General features: G+C 42.9%; 1 protein-coding gene across 12 annotated transcripts in view; it reads right to left on the bottom strand.

Moving 5' to 3' along the window:
• Positions 1–19416, bottom strand: part of LOC8036906 (disks large 1 tumor suppressor protein) — a 645442-nt gene that overhangs the window by 110856 nt on the left and 515170 nt on the right. For 5 of the 12 annotated variants that reach the window (XM_042293831.1, XM_042293835.1, XM_042293836.1 and 2 more), the window contains 4 exons: positions 11306–11356; positions 6368–6492; positions 3232–3334; positions 1227–1298 (listed from right to left, as the gene is read on the bottom strand). In XM_042293831.1, coding sequence (XP_042149765.1) covers positions 1227–1298; positions 3232–3334; positions 6368–6492; positions 11306–11356 — 351 coding nt within the window. Of the gene's footprint in view, positions 1–1226; positions 1299–3231; positions 3335–6367; positions 6493–11299; positions 11357–11912; positions 14871–19416 lie in introns of those variants that run through there. The other 7 variants (XM_042293829.1, XM_042293830.1, XM_042293833.1 and 4 more) reach the window with 3 other exon arrangements.

The following is a 19416-nucleotide window of genomic DNA, read 5'->3' as shown; positions in this document are numbered from 1 at the left end:
ATGAAGTCGTAAACCATCAATAAAACCGAGCAATAAAACTTTTTCTTTTTTAATTATGCTAGTTAAATAAAGCATAGATAAATAGACCAAACCATGTGCGACAATTGAGTACAGTTGATTATTGTCAGTTTCGGAGCTTCAAAGTTGGTTTGCGTGCACTTAGTTTTCTTCGTTTACCCTTTTTGTCATTCTAATGATCCGATACGCTCCTCCCAGTGGATAGGGTCTCTCATCACTTCCACTGATCTGGAAAGCGTCCCCAAAACATCAGTTGTTGAGAACCACTGGTTAGGGCATGCTGAGGCTTATTCTTGACAAAGAATTTAATTCTTGACATTTAAGTGATGGCTTATCATAATAAAATTTAGAGCCAGGTCCTGATACTAAAATTTCAAGCTCAACAAAATAGGAAATGAATGTTTGATCACAAACTAGGCACTGGAATGTGAACAGCCGCAGGAAGCCATATGAAAATCTTAGAAATTAATGCAGTTTAAAGGAGGGACCGAAAAATTTAAAGAGACCACTTTGCCACAGTCATAAATCTGAAACTTTTAAAACATTGATCGGAAAGTTTGTACGTAGGAACCGGTCTGTACAGCAAACATGTTTCCAATGATACTGACTTGTAAAGCACTGAAGATGTACTAAGCAGTTTCTGACTTAATTGTTTTACGGACCAAACATATGCCCACTTCATAAGGTCAGTCCGCAAATTATTTGCCCACACGTCTCGCATATGCGAGATCAAAATTTCACATCCTTTCCAAAGTTCATCCTTTTGTAGTGCCAAGACAACACATCCTTCCCTTTTCTGGTGCAAAAAAGGGAAAAGTATGAGACTTATTTTATATGAAAATGAGATGCTTGTGTGAACGCAAAAATCTTCGGATTTCTAAGATTTTGTAAAGTAGGTAGACCGTATTAGGGCCATAACAAGATGAAGTCAAAAACAGCTGTACTAGCACACTTTTAGAATCATAAAACGGCTACATCTCTGTGTATGAAGTGCTACGCGACCGTATCTCTGAAATTCAGAAATCTCCAACTGCTCATTTCTGATCTACGATTTGTGTTAGACTTACTCCTGGGACAAGAGATACCCTCACATATATCCTTACACTGTGCCCTGTAAAACCCAAACTCCTTGGCAAACAAAAGGAGGGATGGACACTTGGCCTATTTTTTGTAGTCCTCTGAAGGTGTAAACATTTCCTCGGCCTCACCTGGGGGGGTGTGTGTTGCTGTTGTTGGCTCAGGGGAGGCTGCGACCCCGGGTACCGCTGCCGTTTCACCAACTGAGGGAAAACACACAACCGTAAAGGTGACAAGCTGCCAACAACTCGACTTTGTGTGGGAACATTCAGTTGGACATGACTCATTATTTAATTAATTAGTTTCATTTCATTCCATCGCATGACTATACAGTCTGTGGTTGGATACATAGTCATAAAGTCTAGGCCAAACCAGACAAAGAGGACTCGGTGGAGATAGTTTGGAAATGCAGGCAATGTATTGAAACACAGACAAATTTTTATTGAAAAGTGGACAAATTTTTATTAAAACGTAGACACATTCTTTTTTTTTTCTTAATATAAAGAGCATTTTTTTTTATCCTTCATAAATCATGCAAAGAACCAGTCACTAATGTTTTATGGGGGTTGTGCAAATTTGAGTCACAAGACGCTGTCGTACTGACTGAAGAGAAAAGACACCAATGCATTCTGTGTTTCTTTTCTGGTACTTAAAATAAGCAACAATTCTCTGTTCTTTCTTGCCATACACAGAGTTAATAAATGCCATTATCATAATGAATGACTAAACAACTTCTGTAACATTGACGTTCTCTATTATTTTTACCTATTACAATAGGCTATTTTTGAAGACAAAGGAAGGGAGTAAAAGACCAGAGTGGGAGTGACCTGGAGAGACAGTTTCTCTATGCAAACTGATTTTGATTATATATCAGAGTGAAATTTCCCCCTTTAAAAACTGGGTTCAGAACCACTCAAAATCTATTTCAAAGCCAAATAACTCGTAAAATTCAGTCATTTGAAATTCCTATCTTGTGCCCAGCTAAAGTTTACCTTATGAATCTCCAGCCTATCCCCCTCTCCAGGTCTCCGCATTCAACTTGCTCTCTACTGATAAGAAGCTGCCGACCTTTTATCTGACATATTGAAATATATAACAGACATTTTCTATCACAGTGACAAAAAAAGGTCATCCGACGGATTAAGTTTCTAAAAAAGAGATAAGAGAGCTGCCGCCTAAAACAAAATAAGACAGAATGTGCCGTGAGCACAGAATGTTCGGAAACATATACCAGTGCTGCAATTCTTTCCAGAAATGTAGAGGTCTTTGATTCTCCCAGCAAATATTTGCAGCCAGACAAAATATGTCTCCTACACTTCATCTCACAAGTTGTATGTAGCACTGTCAAAGGCATAGGCACAATGCATGCTTTGGAGCACAAGTATTTGAAAACAGACACTAGGATACTGTGACATGTATGGTTTGTATGGCATACCTTGGCAAACCTCGCTCATGAGAGCCCTCACTCACCCTCATCTTCACAGGTGAGGTGAGGGTGAGTGAGTTTTTTAACCAGGAAAATTCATGAGTGTGAGGGTGAGTGAGGGCCGTGAGGGCTGTGAGGACCGTGAGGGCCGTGAGGGTGGTGAGTGCGTGAGGGGCGTGAGGTTCAGTGAGGGTGAGCGAAGGGCTGAAGGTGGGTTTGACTGTGAGGATGAGGGTGAGTGAGGGGCTAAAGGTGAGTGTAGTGTGAGGGTGAGTGAGGAGCTTAAGTGAATGTGGTTGTGAGGGTGAGGGTTAATGAGGGCGACCTGAAATGCCGACCTCTGTTGTATGGTACTAGGAATGCTGGCATGTTATTGAAGTATATGTGCAATGCATAAAGTTTTAGAAGCTAGAAATATGGGCCTGTGCCCACCATTGGATGAATAAAGTTTGTCGCATGCAGTCATCTTATTAACAGGATTTTTAAATGTTCATAGCCACATTTGCTGAAACGCTCCAGTGATAACTGTAAATGATTAAGAACAGTGATGTTAAATGAATAATAACTTCGAACTAGTAACTACAATGGGTGATAACTGTAAATTTAAAACTTGGTAGAGGCAATACTCACAATGCCTGTAGAATGCAATCAACAATAATGTCTGGCTCTTAGGTATGTATGGAATAAACGGCCAAAGATGGGCAACTCACCAAATGAACTGAATTGCCAGCTCTCTTGAGTGCCTCGACTGCTACGGAATGTGGAACATCTATGAGGTCAACATCATTCACTCGTAGAATTATGTCGTTGACTCTGCACATTTAGAAAGAAGAAAGAGCAAAATTACCTCACCACCTATTTATGCATAGAGTCATGTCTCATTAATATGGACACCTCCATTCCCTCAAAAAGTGCCCATTATGTGAGTTGCCCATAAGACAAAAGCTCATATATTCACCGAGTTTGTGTACAGAAATTCTGTCTCAATAGGGTATCCACATTAATGAGGTCCATATTAATGAGACACCTAAATTGGAGTACTACAAGAAACACTAGAAAAAAAAGTTCAATTTTTTTAGAACTACAGGTCACAGAATAAGCACATATTGCTATTGTCTTACAAATAATCTAGTATTTACATGGCTGCTTCATCGACAGTGCCCTATTTTGAATTTCATTTTAAATAGTGCCATCTTTTTCACAATTAGAGTGCACTTGATTGAGACCATTATTTAGCATGTACATTTTTTGACTCAGTTGTGTTGTGGGTTTCTGGTTTTCATCAGACAGGGGGTTCCACCAACAACCATACTTGGTTTAACAAGGAAGGGCAGTCAAAGTAAAAGAAATCATTCCTTTAGGGCAATATATCGACCATGGCAGACATCGGGGTCAGAATAAAAAGCGATAATTAGCAATATAACTACCTCCAATAATATATAACTCCAATAATTAACTTTTTAAATTTTCACCTTATCTGGCACATTCCAAATAGAGATTTGCTACCTGTCGTCAAGACATGACATAGCTGTTGCAAGACTTTGGACAACCAAATCCTGCTACGAGCTATTCTCTGGCAAATTTAAGCCGTGAGGAGACTGAGATTCCAAAACTAAAATGCAAAAGAGCAATGAAAGCTCTACCGTCAACCCCCGAAGCCGGGATATTGCGAGCCCAGTCCGGCAGTGTCGCATTTTTTAAAGGACACAAGGTCATAAAAAAGGCACGCCACCCTCTGATGCCTCCTGAGGCGCATATCCTTCGGGGCATTTTTTCGCCCCTTAGTTTTGGTATGGCTGACTCTGGACACTCTAACTTCATCACTTAGTAGTACAAAAAAGCATGGCAAGTTTTCAACTTTCAGCAATTGATATACCGGGTGTTTTTGCGAAGACTTTCAAAAATTCTAAAAATTAGGGCGATTGAAAAAAGAAGAAACTCTTTTCGGGAACAAACTACCAGCCACGGAGGACGTCAGGAATTGCCAAAAACCTACTAATTAGCCAGATAATTAATTAAAACTTGTTAATTAACTTTTTAATCAGTGGAAATAGACATATGATTCCAATTAGAAAGTTGCTGAGCATTATCGAAAACCACTAAATCAGTCATTTTCAGAAAGACTTTAAGCGCTTGAGAAGAGTAGTAGCGCACTAAAATTACCACTCATGGAGCAGGTACAAGGCTGGGGCTAGATAAGAGGCGGAAAAATTGCGCGGGAGCCTTACCGCAACCGCTAGCCTTGTACCTGCTCCACGAGTGGTAACTTTAGTGCGCTACTACTCATCTCACGCGCTCAAAGTCTTTCTGAAAATGACTGATTTAGTGGTTTTCGATAACGCTCAGCAACTTTCTAATTGGAACCATATGTCTATTTCCCCTAATTAAAAAGTTAATTAACAAGTTTTAATTAATTATCTGGCTAATTAGTAGGTTTTTGGCAATTCCTGATGTCCGCCATGGCTGGTAGTTTGTTCGTGAAGGAAGTTTCTTCTTTTTTCAATCGCCCTAATTTTTAGGATTTTTGAAAGTCTTCGCAAAAACACCCGGTATAATATTTGAATGATGCAACAAATCTAACTGGAATGTGCCAGACAAGGCTAATTATTATAAAGCTAATGAGTAAATTTCATGTAATTATGTCGTTATAGTTATCACTTTTCATTCCTACCCTGACGTCCGCCGCGGTCAATCCTTTTTTGTTTTTAATAACTATTCTCAGTCGTCGAGGAAACGCCCTGTATAGAGTATCTCAATCATTTATTGTGCAACAGATGGTAGACCGAAAGGTTGTTCGGGGGTACAGAAAATAAAACATTACTTTTATTATTATTACATCCTCAATAGAACTTAAACACTTTTCGTCAATAGAGGTTAAACATTTGAACAGAAAAGCTAAGGGCAAAACATTAATCTACCGTAAAATACCGGGCACGCACCCACTCAAAACTTAGAGATAATCGGAAAAAAATGGGGGATGGGTGCTTGTCCGGTCATCAATTTTACATATCAATGTACTGTGCATATTTTCTCAGATCTTACAAATTTGGGTATGGGCGCTTAGTTTGGAATGGGTGGATGCGCGGTATTCTACGGTATATATCAAATATGAAAAAAAGAAGCCATTGTAAAATACCGCGGAGGCGCCCACTTTATACAAAGTGCCAACTCCCATACTTAGGAATTCTGAAAATATTACGTTAATCACCCACCCCCACCAAAGCGCAGGCATCAGTCGAAAATATTCACCCCGTTGAGGCAGCCACGAGACAGCCAGCAGTGATGACGGGGATATTGTGTGAAAATAAATGTGCTTTCTCTGATTCCGTTCACCTTGCCTTCGAAGATCTTTATTGGCCGCCATCTTGGCTATTACTAATCTAGCCAGAAAAGTGCCCATGTCTAAATTAGCCCACTTTTCAGTGAAAGTGGGGTGGGCGCTTCCCCCCGGTACATTACGGCAGATAGCAATTAAACATTATTCAAATTTTCATGAAAACATATTAACAAAAAGAACTTTCAGCCTTTCCACTCTAGTGAAGAAGGAAGACCAGCGAAGCTGTACTATGGTGGGAATGAAGTAATGGCCGGCCGCAATTTGGCAAGTAAGAGTGGAAAGGCTGGAAAGGTTGCCGCCATGTATGAGCGACGGCAACAACCAGACAACAGGCAAGTCGGTTGTCTAGTTACCGGTTGTCTGGTTGCTGCCATCGCTTATAGATGGCGGTAGCTGTCCAGAGTTTTGCATCGAGATTTGCTCGCCCACGAACGCGATACTGGGGAAACTAGCCCTTAACAGCTTTGCGGTAAAACAAAAAAGCATCCCCTCCCAGTGGCAACACTCACTGTAGCCTTCCGTCAGCAGCAGCCGCACCACCGGGAATGAGCTTGGTAATGTAGATGCTGGGATCCTCTCCTATGTGAGGGTTGTCAGTGCCTCCGGCAATGCTGAACCCAAGGCCAGCTCCTCCCTGAAGGGCAAGAAGTGTATGCGAATTAATGAGTACACTTAACTTCGAAATAGCCCACAACAAATACAATGCCAGGCAGAATGACACAAACAAAACCAATCCCCACTATGCTAGTGCAGGAAATGACCACCAGGGTGGTGGTACCGTTGCTTGAACTGTGCTTTGAGACTGCAAAAAGAACATAATTACAATTCATAGTTTGAATCATTGCTCTACCCAGAGTTATGGTTTCAACCATTTATTGTAACCCATTTTCCTATTAAAGTATGAAAGAGCAATTTACTAAACTCCCCAGTTCCAGGAACAGTGTCGCTGCCCTGGTGGCCACTTTCTGTACTATAGTCGGTTACAAGTCAAGAAGGTAGGAGAAGCTCCTCTCACAAGCGTGATGCGCCCGTTTCAAATTTCTCCGCAGTCGAAAGAAGAGTTCAGTGGAAATGCTCCTTGTTCCGCTTCAATGGATTCCAACTTGTCTCCGATCCCACTTTTTAAGAAAGCGACCTTTGTATTCATTGGAGGGGGAACCGAGCCCCTGAAAGAAGCCTTTGTATCCATCGGAGGGGGAAGCTAATCCCCGAAAGTCGTATTTGTTTCCATCGGAGGAGGGAAACTCTAATTTCCCCCTCGTGGCTTCCACAATGCTAAGTCAAAGTTGAAAGATAAAGCAAATATGTACAGAAAGGCGAGACCCTCCTCGCGCGTTGGCCGCGACGTCACGGGAACGATGGGACGCTATTGGATGCGGAGGTGGCAGAGGGATATATGAGTCCCTTTGAGGTGCATTTACCACTACCTTCTTAACCTGTAACCGACTATAGTATAGAGGAAATTGGTTCTGCTTGCGTATGTTTAAAATACGAGCATCAGAAGCCCACACACCTAAGCAAAGTAAAATTTCTGCAGCACCACGAAAAATTGCAGAAGCTTGATTATATCAAGACCAAAGCAGGTAAATTCTAAAAACTAGCAATCACATTTTTAAAACCAGGCTTTTATATTCACTACTACTTAATTCTTAAGCACTATTTGCAAGCAATCTTATATCTTGCTGCTTTGTTTTTTTTTAATAAAAAGGTATATATTGCTTATGCAACTGCATACATGAAAAAAAACAAAAACAAACACACACAACTAAAATATAATGAACCAACATATAGTGTACTCCTGGTAAGGACTGTGATAAACTCTGATGCAATCGAAAGTTCCCCATAGAGATGCCAATTAATTTCCTGTTAGGTACAATATCTGAATAGACCAAATCTAAAGAAAAAAAATTCTGATAGACATCAGGATAGTTTGCAAAATTATGAAAACCTTTCTATATTGGCGACAAGATGTTTTGGTGGTGCCACCTCGCAGGCACCCTCCTGTGACAGCTCTGGTAGGATGTAAGCAGACGACACGCTCTGTCAAAACCTGGAGTGGCTATGTTAATTCGCATCTATCCAATTAAAAACGGTTTATTTATTAAAGAAACGTGTATGACGTTTTTGTGAGTGATCTTTTTAATAAATAACAGTGCCTCGAAATTGCTTTTATATTAAAAACTTTAAAATATTCAAGAAATAGCCTGGAGCATCACATTACAGCTTGCACGGTATGAGTCAGGGCTATTCACAGCCTCTCTAATTCTTGTTTTTATATTTTTCCAGATCTGTGGAGGCTCTTGTACAAAAAGGTTTTTTATTCACCAAGGTAAATGATGTTCTGTCATCTTAGCTGCACACGTGCACACAGTTGTGTTGCAAAGCGCCGCACACTTGTTTGCGGTACACTGAGCTTGCCGATACCGACGCTCCTGTCCAAGTGTGACTCGACAGTTGCTGACGAGCAAATGATCGTCAGCAACTGATGTTTAGCTCCTCCCGCATCGAATTAATGGCAAAGAAATTTGTCACATTGCAACTTCTGCTCAAAAGATAAACAGAAATTTTCATAAATTCTTAAGTTGTCAGACATGACCCAAAAAATGCAGGCGATTGATTTATTTGTTCTATCCAACTACGAATCGTTAACAAATTTAAAATCGCTTGCTGAGGAGTGCATCATGCATTTTGCGCCATTTGGGTCAGCAAAATTAAACATACAAGCGGTAGTAACTCATAGCAGGGGGGCTATGTTCGACAAATGTTACGTTTCTCCTAAAAAAAACGGAAGTGACAGAAGTGACAATGTCGCGTCTGATTGGTTAGAGGCTCAAATGACGCAAGAGAGAACTTTTGTCATTTGAGCCTCTAACCAATCAGACGTGATATTGTCACTTCAGTTTCTTTTTAGGAAAGACAAAACATTTGTCGAACACAGCCCCCCCCAGGTGTATACCTCATTTTTCGGGACGCTGATGCCACCGACTTATTAGATTTAAGAAATTGATTGTGAGGGGGTCTCGCGCATTTCACGTTGACCGGGTGAATAAGCAGGGATTTAATTGAAACGACTCCAGCAGCCAGCCACCGCTTCTTCCTGCCAATTATTTTGAGAAAATGTTTGTTTACTGGTTTACAAATTTCAAAAAAGAACCAACTTGAAACTAATAAGAATCCAGCACTCGCAAAACAAATTTTAACCAACAGGATACACAAAGACCCTTTCACTGAAGTATTTAGAACACACGCGAGAGGTTCTCGAATTTCACTTTCCTATATTCAATTTGATGAGACATAATTTTCTGTTTTATTTTGTCCAAGTCAGAATTAAAAAATGCACCCCATTCGCCGTGGTACGTGTTGTAGTGGGGTAAAGAGCTGGATATGCTATTTTCATCATCCAGCTTTTTGTACTGGGGTAGAGAACAGCACACCACCATCCGAGCGCTTTGACAGCTCAGCGCCAAGAGTGTTTGTAAGCATGACTACGAGTGCCATGTTTTTAGGCTTTAGTAAAATGTCCTCTACAAATATCACTTCACAAATAAACACAAAGCGTGAAACAGGCTTTGCCGCACATACACAAATAACGTATGAAGCGAGCTGACAAGCCGAGAGATTTAGGATCTGTGCGGTCTGTCCCAGACTGTCCTACTTGTGACGTCACAAACAATGATGATAATAGGTAGAGAAGTGCCCCCTGTAGTTCGTGCATGCCGCCAATACTATCCGCAATCATTTCAGCAGAGTTGCTGTTCCCTGCATCAACTTTCTAAAACTGCATCCGCTTGTTTCTTAGTTAACTATACAACAATGATTTATCTGAATATGCAATAGTTAATATTGGCAACATTGCATGTTGCTGTTATTTTTAACATTCTGAAGTCAGAACCTTGCTTTACCAAAATGGGGGAATGAAACTTGCGTTGACACTCCAATTATTAATTCTTGGAGCAACATGTCTTTAGGTAAAGATTTAAATTCTTGTCAGTTGTTCTAAATGTTAAAACTTTTACAAGTGTACTCAGAGGTGGACTTAGCATTTTGCTGCCCTAGGCAGCCTTTAACAGAGCCACCTCTCACACCCCTTCCCCCCTCCCCACTTCCCATGATCAGTGACCATTGGGAGCGAAGTTAAAATTTTCAAAATCAGCTATATTTAAAGCTAGAATTTCCAAAAAATCTAAATTCAGAGCTAGATTAAAAAAAAAAAAAGAACCAATTAATTTGGGGGCAGCCACAAATTGGATGTCCCAAAATTCTACCAAACTAGTCAGCTGCCTACTCAGCCTATTAGTAACTAAGGGTGGAGATAAAATTTTCTAATGTAGCTAGATTTAGGCTAGAATTTCCAAAGTAGCAAAATTCAGAAGTAGATAATTGGTCGCCCCCGAAATTCTGCCGCCCGATAGGCTTACCGATAAGCCTACTCAGCCTATCGGTAAGTCCAACCCTGGGTGTACTTTATAGCTACAGTGCATGACTGTATGTGAAGTGAATTATTACGAGAAAAATAATAAGCAACTAAGACCACGACTTCAAAAGTGTCATATATACAGGCAGTTCCTTTATAAGAGAAACGTAGGCTATAATAAATTTCCATGACTTCACTCAGATTTGGTAGGCTATTATGAAGGATATGATGTTTCATTACTCCATTGAGAATCACTTGAACAATTATAAACATTTTCTGTGGTGTCATTTTTCTTATCGATAAATGGGTACAAAACATTTATTGACCATAAATACTTCAGGTATTCAGAAACTCCTTACCTAGAAAAAAGTGAACAAAATGTATTGCAAATAAAGAAGATATAGTGTGCACAAACATTAGTAAAAGACTGTCATCTTAGGTCTAATTGAACTGCAATAAAGAGTGTTTGAAAGACAATTTTTAGCTTCCCAAAAATAACAATAGAGAGTGGAAAGCTCAAAATTCCTCTTAAAATTGTGCAATATAAAAACTCATCTCTGTTAAATACAAATATTAAAATAGGTTTTTAAAAACGTTCAATATAAAATGATGGAGTAAGTTATTGGCGACATCTGTCTCCATGCATTTGTAAGTAATGTGGATATAATTTTAAAATTAAAAATTTCCAGAAATAGCTTGCAACTTTAGAATATAATAACATTACATTTTGAAACTTTTCCATTTTATAATTAAGCTTTGTGTTAGCATGGGTCAGCGGAGCCTGAGCTCTCTGTTTTGTAGTCAATTCATGTAGTGCAAAAAATACTGTTAACTCTTAATGCAAGCAACTAGTATATTAAAATATATGGTCATCTAGAAAAGGATAACCCACAATATATGGGCAGTGGTTCCCCCAGTGCACATTCTCATCTCCTCTACCTCTCCTACCCCTGAACATCTTATAGAATCCTTCTGGGATTTGCAGCAAGACAGAAAAATAGAAGAGGTAATAAAAGGAGATCATTACCCTCACCCTTTCCAGCGTGATTTCTTCAAATTCCCAGCCATCTTCCCCATTTGTTTGCTGAAAGGAAAAACATATGGCCATCAACATCAGGGTTTATATCACTGCACTGTTTAGCAACGACACTGCAGGTAATCAGCTTGAAGCTAGCCAAAAGATAGCAGTGATAGCATGACAGGTAAATGAACTCAATGTTGCCATAAGACAATGCCTCATTCACAAACTACATGAGCATAGCTCAGGCTTGATGCTACAGACTTAGAAGGAAAGAAGATTTAAAGATAAAACTGTTCTTCACTGTTAACAAATGATATGTGAAATTCTTCAGATGCAAAAACCCCCTTACTGAAAACTGTCTCATCTTAACACTATTCCTTTAAAAGATAGGATTTTTTTTAAAACAAGTTCAGCGAGCCCTCAATTTTGGGGCCGCCAAAATGAAACAAACGAGTTCAAAAATTAGAAAACAGGACAAAGTGTCCATAGTCTTTATTTGCATTGCAAGAAAGAGATGGGATGGAAAAGAAAATGGAAATAAAAATATTGTAAGGCAGTTGCAATAGCAGTGCAGCAGACGAGCAACAAGTGGATGGGAGACATGGAACTTTCAGCTTACAAAGCGGTCATCACTGGAGTCACAATGTGTCTTAGGAGCCGGCTGCATTGCCAATGAGCGCAGGTAAGTGTCAATCATGTTTTCTTTGTAACTGGGAGGCCCATGCGTGGGACCTGGCAACTCAAGAGAGCCTCGCTTCTTCATCCTCTCGTCTGTCTTTTTCTTCCTCATGGAGTTCAGTTTCAAGCTGAACCGTCTCTCCTTGCCCTTTCTTGTTTCCTCGGGATCGTCGGACAGTGCTTCAGTGGCCGAAACGTCTGCTGGAAGGGACTCAAAAACGGTGCCTTGAGGGGGCCTGCTTGGAACCACAATGCTTCCTTGCCTCTCGATGTCCTCCAGCTGTTCCTCAGAGGGCTCCTCGCCTAATGCTGCGGCTGCAGAAGTTGTGGCCACGAAACTATCTTCCGACTGCTTTCGTTTCTTCAGTTTGAACTTGAACAGTTTCTTTTTGCCAGAATCCTTAGATGTTTTCCTTAGCTCCTGTGGCAAAATTTGGGAACGTAACTGAAAACTTGAACCACCGGTATCATCTATTTGCACCTGTGCTGATTCTGCCGTTAGGTCAATACTTTCATACAAGCCACTTTCCACATTATCTCTGCCACCATTGAAGCTGCGATGCATTGTTTCAACAAAACCTCTGCGCCTGCTGTCAGTTTCAGCCGTCCCAACTTGAATACGAAGATGGTGCTTTCTCTGGGGAGCTGCATCAGGGACATCATCATAGTGGTCAAAAGGGCCACTGGACAAGCTATCTGACATGCTCAGTGTCTGTGGGGTCAGCTCAAGTCTTCTTTGCAGTACTGTGACCTCATGTTCCCTCACAAAGAAAGAGCTCATAGTGGGCTCCACCAGAGGACTTGTGTCCACAGTTTCCAATGTCGGAGCTGTTTCCTCGGAGATCCAAGGCTTGGCGACTGGAATCATTGTGGGATATTTTGGGACATCATCTTTTGGGATATCAAGTCTTGCAACATTATGTTTTGGAACATCACGTTTTGGGACATCACATTTTGAAACCCTTTCAGTGGGAGGGGTGCTTTCTGCACCCTCCTTCCATGTCTTTGGTGGTACCGGTGGAGGAACCTTCTTCAGTTGGTTTCGAGGTGGCACCGATTCAAGTTCTTGCCAAGTCTCAGCTTGCTTTTGCAGGTGTTCTCTTCGAAGTTCTGCCAGGATTTCCTCAAAGGATGGAATCACAACTTGCACTCCAGCTTCAGGAGTGGTAGGGTCGGTGGTAATGGCGGTGTCTTCAACACTCAGCACCGAGGACTTGCTCTTCTTTCTTAATGAGGGCAATTTGAAGAAACTTTTTTTCTTACTTGGACTCTTATTGGGAGAAGCATGAGGAAGATTGTCAGCTTCACCAGGAACAGGAACTGCTGCATGGCGTTGAGCCTCCACGTTGACATGATCATAAGATACCTCCGTGGGGATTATGTTTCTCTCTTGATGGAGAGCTTGTGAAGGTACCTCTGGCTTATGTGGGTGCAGAATTGAGCCTTGTGTTTTTGCTGGATCACTGCGGTGACCCTCCTTGATATTCTTTACCAAGGCTCCCGAATGTTGGAAGTCTACAGGCTGCTCACTCTCCCAGATTTTAAGGGGCACCGGCGGCACGTGGGACTGCGCAGGAACGTCCACAGAACCGTGACCTACTTTTGGTTCCTCAGGAGGCACTTCACTATGGTCGCTAGTTATACGGTTGCTGTTCTTCTCCTTGAGCACTTTTGCATAAACGGCTTTTTCTTTTCCAAAGCCAAATGACTTCTTGCCCCACCGTTTCAATGATCGAGGGGGTGAACCCTCTAGGTCATGGAGCTGTGGATCGTTCTTCGCTTCCACAACAATGTCCTGCTTCTGTGCTGGATGCTCCAACTGACCCCGATCTTCAGTTTGCTTTTCAGGTCGACTATTGGAAGGAAACTCTGAAGTCTTTGGTTGGGACTGGCCACGTTTTGGACACTCCTCTGCAACCATCCGGGCAGAGGTTTCATATCCAAGCGAGGCTTGCTCCAGGTGTCCCTGATCTTCAGTTCGCTTTTCAAGCTGACCAGGGGGAGGAAACTCTGCAGTCTTCGGTTGAGAGTGACCCCATTTTGGACGCTCCTTTACGGCGACCCTGCCGAAGGTCTCGTACCCGGGTGAAGCTTCATTGTCGTCCGGTTCCGGGAACACCGGAGGGTCCCTACGGTTCCGCTCCGACCTGGGGGTCTCTGCTTCCCAACTCGTCGAAAGGACGTCGGTGCCGGCGAGGCTGCCGCTCACGCTGCCCTCGCTGCGGCCGACTCTCTTGAGGTAGCTCCGAGGCGTCGCGGGTCGCGGGTCTTCCGTCAGCGCCCGCTCGGACGACGCCGACCTGAGGCGCGATGGCCGCGGCCGCGCCCTCAGGCTTCTGTCCCAGTCCCAGCGGGAGTCGTACGTCGCGCCGTCGACGTAGCGTTCGTCGTGGACGTAGCGCGGCGCGTACTCCCTGCGCTCGCCCGGCGACTCCTTTAGACTCAGGAAGCTGTACCATTTCCGAACGTCGAAGAAACTCATGGCGGACGCCCGATCCAAGACACCGGGGTCGCCGCTGGTGTGCCTAAACTCGAGTCGAGCAACCGCCGTGAAATAAACGCGCGTTTCCGATAGCAACCGATAACGGCTCTGCGTTCCGCTGTCTCCCTCCTCCACCCGTCCAGCGTGCTCGCCCCCTCGTGAGGTCGGAGGCTCTCCGCTGTACCTGAGAGGCTTATCAGGGCGTCGAGTGCCTAGCCAACGATACCGGCGATATCGGCAGCGTTGACGGCGTCATGAACTTCCTGCGCGTGGTACACGCGGAGAAGCGGGTTCAGCGAGGGCGCCGATTTGTTTTTGTTGATGTGACGGGGAGAAAGTCGAGACTCCAGGTTTCGGGGTGTCCGCTTGCCGTCAGCGAGACGTGCACGTCGTGAACGCCTCAATCGAGGAGGACTTCGACCTGAAGCGTGCGCAGAGCAATTTCCGGAGACGGCCTTTATGCGCATGCGCGCAGCACTTCAGATGGACCGCAGCGGGCACTATGTGCCACCGAAGCCAATCGAGCGCCGAGGGAGCGTCCCGTGACTTAAAGCGCTGCGAGCATTGTGCCCAACCGGAAGGTCGCGTGTCACGCTCTCAACTTTCGATTGGCTCCGATGCCTCGTAGGGTCCGCTGCGGTCCATCTTAATGGAGCAGAGCTCGAACAGTGGAATGACTTATTTTGCGCACAACATACCTCTGCACTCGAGAACGCGAAAAAGCGTTCGCCAACTCCAACCTTTGCTTCGCTGCGATTTCACACAATAAAAAAGCGAAAACACCCGCCTACCGTGTGTGTATATATATATATATATATATATATATATATATATATATATATATATATATATATATATATATATATATATATACAGGGTGATTCAAGGAGACACCAGGCTCTTTAAATCGACCGCAAGATTCGGTTTCTTAACCTATCGGGCTACGACTTTGTGCAGCGTTGCCCACAGATGGTGCATTTTTTTTTCTGTAAAATTTGCAAAGAGCGATTTTACCTGAGGAAAAAGTAAAAAAAGAAAAAGGCTTAGCTCCTATGGAAACGCAGCGACGCCACCGGTCTTCAAACAACACGGCGCCGTTTCGCACGGGAGACAAGAGATGGCGCAACGAACGCCGCCAACGAACGAGCATACGGCGCCAAGAGCCGGCTTCTTTAGCAGACAATCTTTTCGACTCAAAAGCGGCGCGCGTTCCGCAGGCGGCGACAGTCGCAGAAACAAAAACAGGCACGGTAACAACAAGGAACTGCAGTTCCTTGTCTGCTAAATACGCCGGCTCTCGGCGTCGTATGCTCGTTCGTTGGCTACAGTTGTCGTCACGACCGCTTGCGCCATCTCTTGTCTCCCGTACGAAACGGTACCGTGTTGTTTGAAGACAAGTGGCGTCGCTGCGTTTCCATAGGAGCTAAGCCTTTTTCTGTCTTTACTTTTTTCTCAGGTAAATCCGCTCTTTGCAAATTTTACGAAAAAAAAAAAAAAAAAAAGCACCATCTCTGGGCAACGTTGCACAAAATCGTAGCGCGACAGGTTAAGAAGCCGAATTTTGCGGTCGATTTAAAGAGCCTGGCGTCTCCTTGAATCACCCTGTATATATAAACAAACGCGAAAGCGCCTTTTAGTTGCAGTATGGACGGGGCTTGTAATCACCACAGGTAAACGATTGGGATATCCCCATCGACTAGATCCACCGGCACGAGAGAAATCTCGATATAACAGCTAACGCCGGTCGGGGGAATATTTGCATGAAAGAGCAAAGCGAGAGTCCGAAACCGGGGGAGAGGGAACGCGGAAGTGTTCCTGGAACAGCAGAGAATCTAAAACGTTGATATATTCAACCAAGTAATATATGCACCCGTTCTTTTTTTTTTGGAGGGGGGAAAAAAAGGGGGGGGGGGGGGTGTTGGCGCTTGGCAGCCTAGTCGGGTAAATAATCGATCGATTTTAAAGAGTGCTCACAAAGTTAACGCTTTCGGATAAATATGTGCGCCCAAGCGAGAAAGTGTGTGATTATATCCGAGCAAGGATGTCGCGAGATGGAAATTCAGGCGTTGTGAAACATCCTATGTTCACTGACGGTGATTCGTTCTTCGGCGGTCTTATCAGCTGATGCAGCAATGTGATTGGCTGCGCAGCGGTAAGAATTGATGCCAGAACGCTGAGAAGAACAGAGATACGCAGACTCGCATTGCTCTTTTGGGTGTGTAAGGTGTATGCAGGGTTTTCCCGAGCGCTATTCAGTCGCAAAAATAGCCGTATAATGAACGAAGAGTAGTGAAACTTGTCACAAAGGTAACTTTAAGATGGTGCATTAGTCATATTCGAATTTCCCGAGTGTGCGTTCCCGGAAAGGAATCAAAGGGAACGAAAGAAACGTGTAATTCACTATGCAACCGGAGCAAAAGGGAAAGAAACCATCCTGAGGTGGTATTCCACAGACACACAAATTCGGATCTGCTGGATCTGCTGTAGAGTGTTCATCTCGAAGAAGTTTTCAAGTTTTTGTTCCATGAGGTGTCATTATCTGCTACGTGTAGCAGCCGCCAATCACACGCGGTTTGTTTCCGCTGGGTTTCTCTAGGTGCATGGGAATAAACGTTTTTTTTTCTTTTCTTGCAGTCCTCCTCCTCCTCCTCTCTCTCCTCCCCCTTCCCTTTTTTTTTTCCCAAGAAACCTACATTCATGGTTTTAGTTTGAGGAAGCATCCCCTAAACACACATTTGTGGAAAGTTTCGCTGCACTCCGTTGCATTAGATTATTTAACGTGAAACGTTCTTTGGCTATAGTTGCTCCGGATTTCGGGAAGCCGCATCTCGTGAAGCCGCATTTCGTGCCATAATGCAAGGCGCACAGTGTTGCATTATGTTGCACACACCAATACAGCTTCTCCGCTAAATTTAGCGGGGAAAAGGAATTCGTCTATAGGTCACGTGACGTCACTTTCCCCGTTAAATTTAGCGAGAAAATTAACGTCACGTGACCCGATGTAACGCGATGCTATAACGCTTCACATGTGCAACAATTTCAGATACAACAACTTTAGAAACATTTTTTTTATTTGAATAATTACAAAGCGAATTCGAAAGGACTCTCATATCGTAAAAAAGAAAAGCTGACTGTCATCCCGAAGCAGTTTCTCGAGGATCTCATAACGACTGTTCCCCACGTTTTGCTCTCTATATAACCTATAGAGAGCAAAACGTGGGGAACAGTCGTTATATCAACATAAAGAAAAAGAAAAAGAAGAAAAAAAGAAAGATCAACATAACAATATCAACATAAAGAAAAAAAAAAACAACTGAGATTAGGGTAAAATAAGACACAGGATAACACACAGTCTAACTTTCCTTTTGTTCAATAAAATCCGATCGTTTACTGTGGTTAAGGTTTTAACGTAGAATACTTTCTTGGCGAGGGTAACTGAGTGTGAACTTCCCGCGGGGGGCGGGGGATCTGATTGGCTGGCGCAAGCAATCACTTGACCATAGCTGACTGTAGGAGTACAGGAACAAAGTACTCCCAATTGTTGTTTTTATACTCAACCTCAGTTGTTTTTTCTATTCGTAAATAAAATAAAATAATCACAAATAGCAAACGAAACTTTTTAAAGTCAATGAGAAAGATAAAAAAATATACACGATAAAATCTAGGCTAAATATAGTGAACATAACCAAACAAAGACACCATGCAGCAACACTTCGGAGACGGACAACATCACGATGCAGCATAGACATTTTGCTAAATTACCCGAGCACCAAAAAGCTTGCTGGGAACGTGGTACACGCGATGCACGCGTTCGCCTGATCTGTATTAAATATACGAAGTAAACAACCACATTAACCGCTTATTCACACTGGAAGCGGATCCGCGTTCGCAAAGCGGTTGCAAACGCGGATCCGCTTCCAGTGTGAATGAGCGGTAAGACGTTGACGAACGCGCGTAAAAAGTGGCATTTGTTTTGAATTTTTACTTTTAGACCAGTCACTGCTGCAGAAGGCAGTACGCGCAGCGCCTGTAGCTACACTAGCGCACGTTTTTTGAGCTAATTGAGTAAAACGTCTATTCCTTTGTCACAAGCAGACGAATACAAAACGCGGTCGTCGCACACGACTACCCTAGCCAGGCAAGCGACAAGGCGTCACATAGTTAACACTATTAATTATTGACGCCATGTCCATTATTCACTCCGGCTGCCATAAGCGTGGCGAAACACACACTACGTCCTGCAGTGAAAGATCCATCATTCGTTCAGGAGGTCGTACCAATCAATGACCCATCAGTCTTTCAGGGGGTATGTTAATCAATCAATGACCCATCATTGTTTCAAGGGGATACGCTAAACAGAAAAAAAATCATGTTTTTTTATCAAGTAAATTGGATTTTGTTTGACTTAAATTAAGTTCATTTGATTTAAATTTGAATAATACGATTTAAATCACTATGGCTTGAAAACAGTGAATCTTTATCAGCAGATGTATTTTAAACATGGCAGATTCAAAGAACAAAGGACATGTTCTGTCCTTTGCCTAACCTTTGCGCTATTTAATTTTTATATCATGCATATCCAACTAGCCCATCTCAATATCTTAGTACAATCCGCCCGATTGCTGAAAACAACGCGGAAGAAACAATTAGTGTAAGTTTAACACACCGGGCTGTGGACGCATACGCGGCGTCTGATACTGTATTCACCGGAAGAGACTTCTACAGCGCATGCTCAGAACGCGCTCCACTCCCCACTGGACCAAGATGGCGGCGCGCCGCCATCTTTGTGTAGTGGCACCATGTCTACAAACTAACTTTCTGTGACAATGCAGCCAAAGCTATTCGCAACTTTCACAGCCTATAGACTTATTATGTTTCCTCGCATTCTTAGTCACGTGGGTTCCGTATCGTATCTGGTATGCGGGACGAAGAAAATAATAAAACATTTCAACCTGGAATAAGC

The sequence above is a fragment of the Ixodes scapularis genome, unplaced genomic scaffold (genome assembly GCF_016920785.2).
Source record: "Ixodes scapularis isolate PalLabHiFi unplaced genomic scaffold, ASM1692078v2 PGA_scaffold5__190_contigs__length_132052651, whole genome shotgun sequence".
In the NCBI taxonomy this organism is placed as follows: Eukaryota; Metazoa; Arthropoda; class Arachnida; order Ixodida; family Ixodidae; genus Ixodes; species Ixodes scapularis.
Note: the sequence above shows the minus strand (reverse complement) of the source record. Positions and strands in the feature narration are given on the sequence as shown.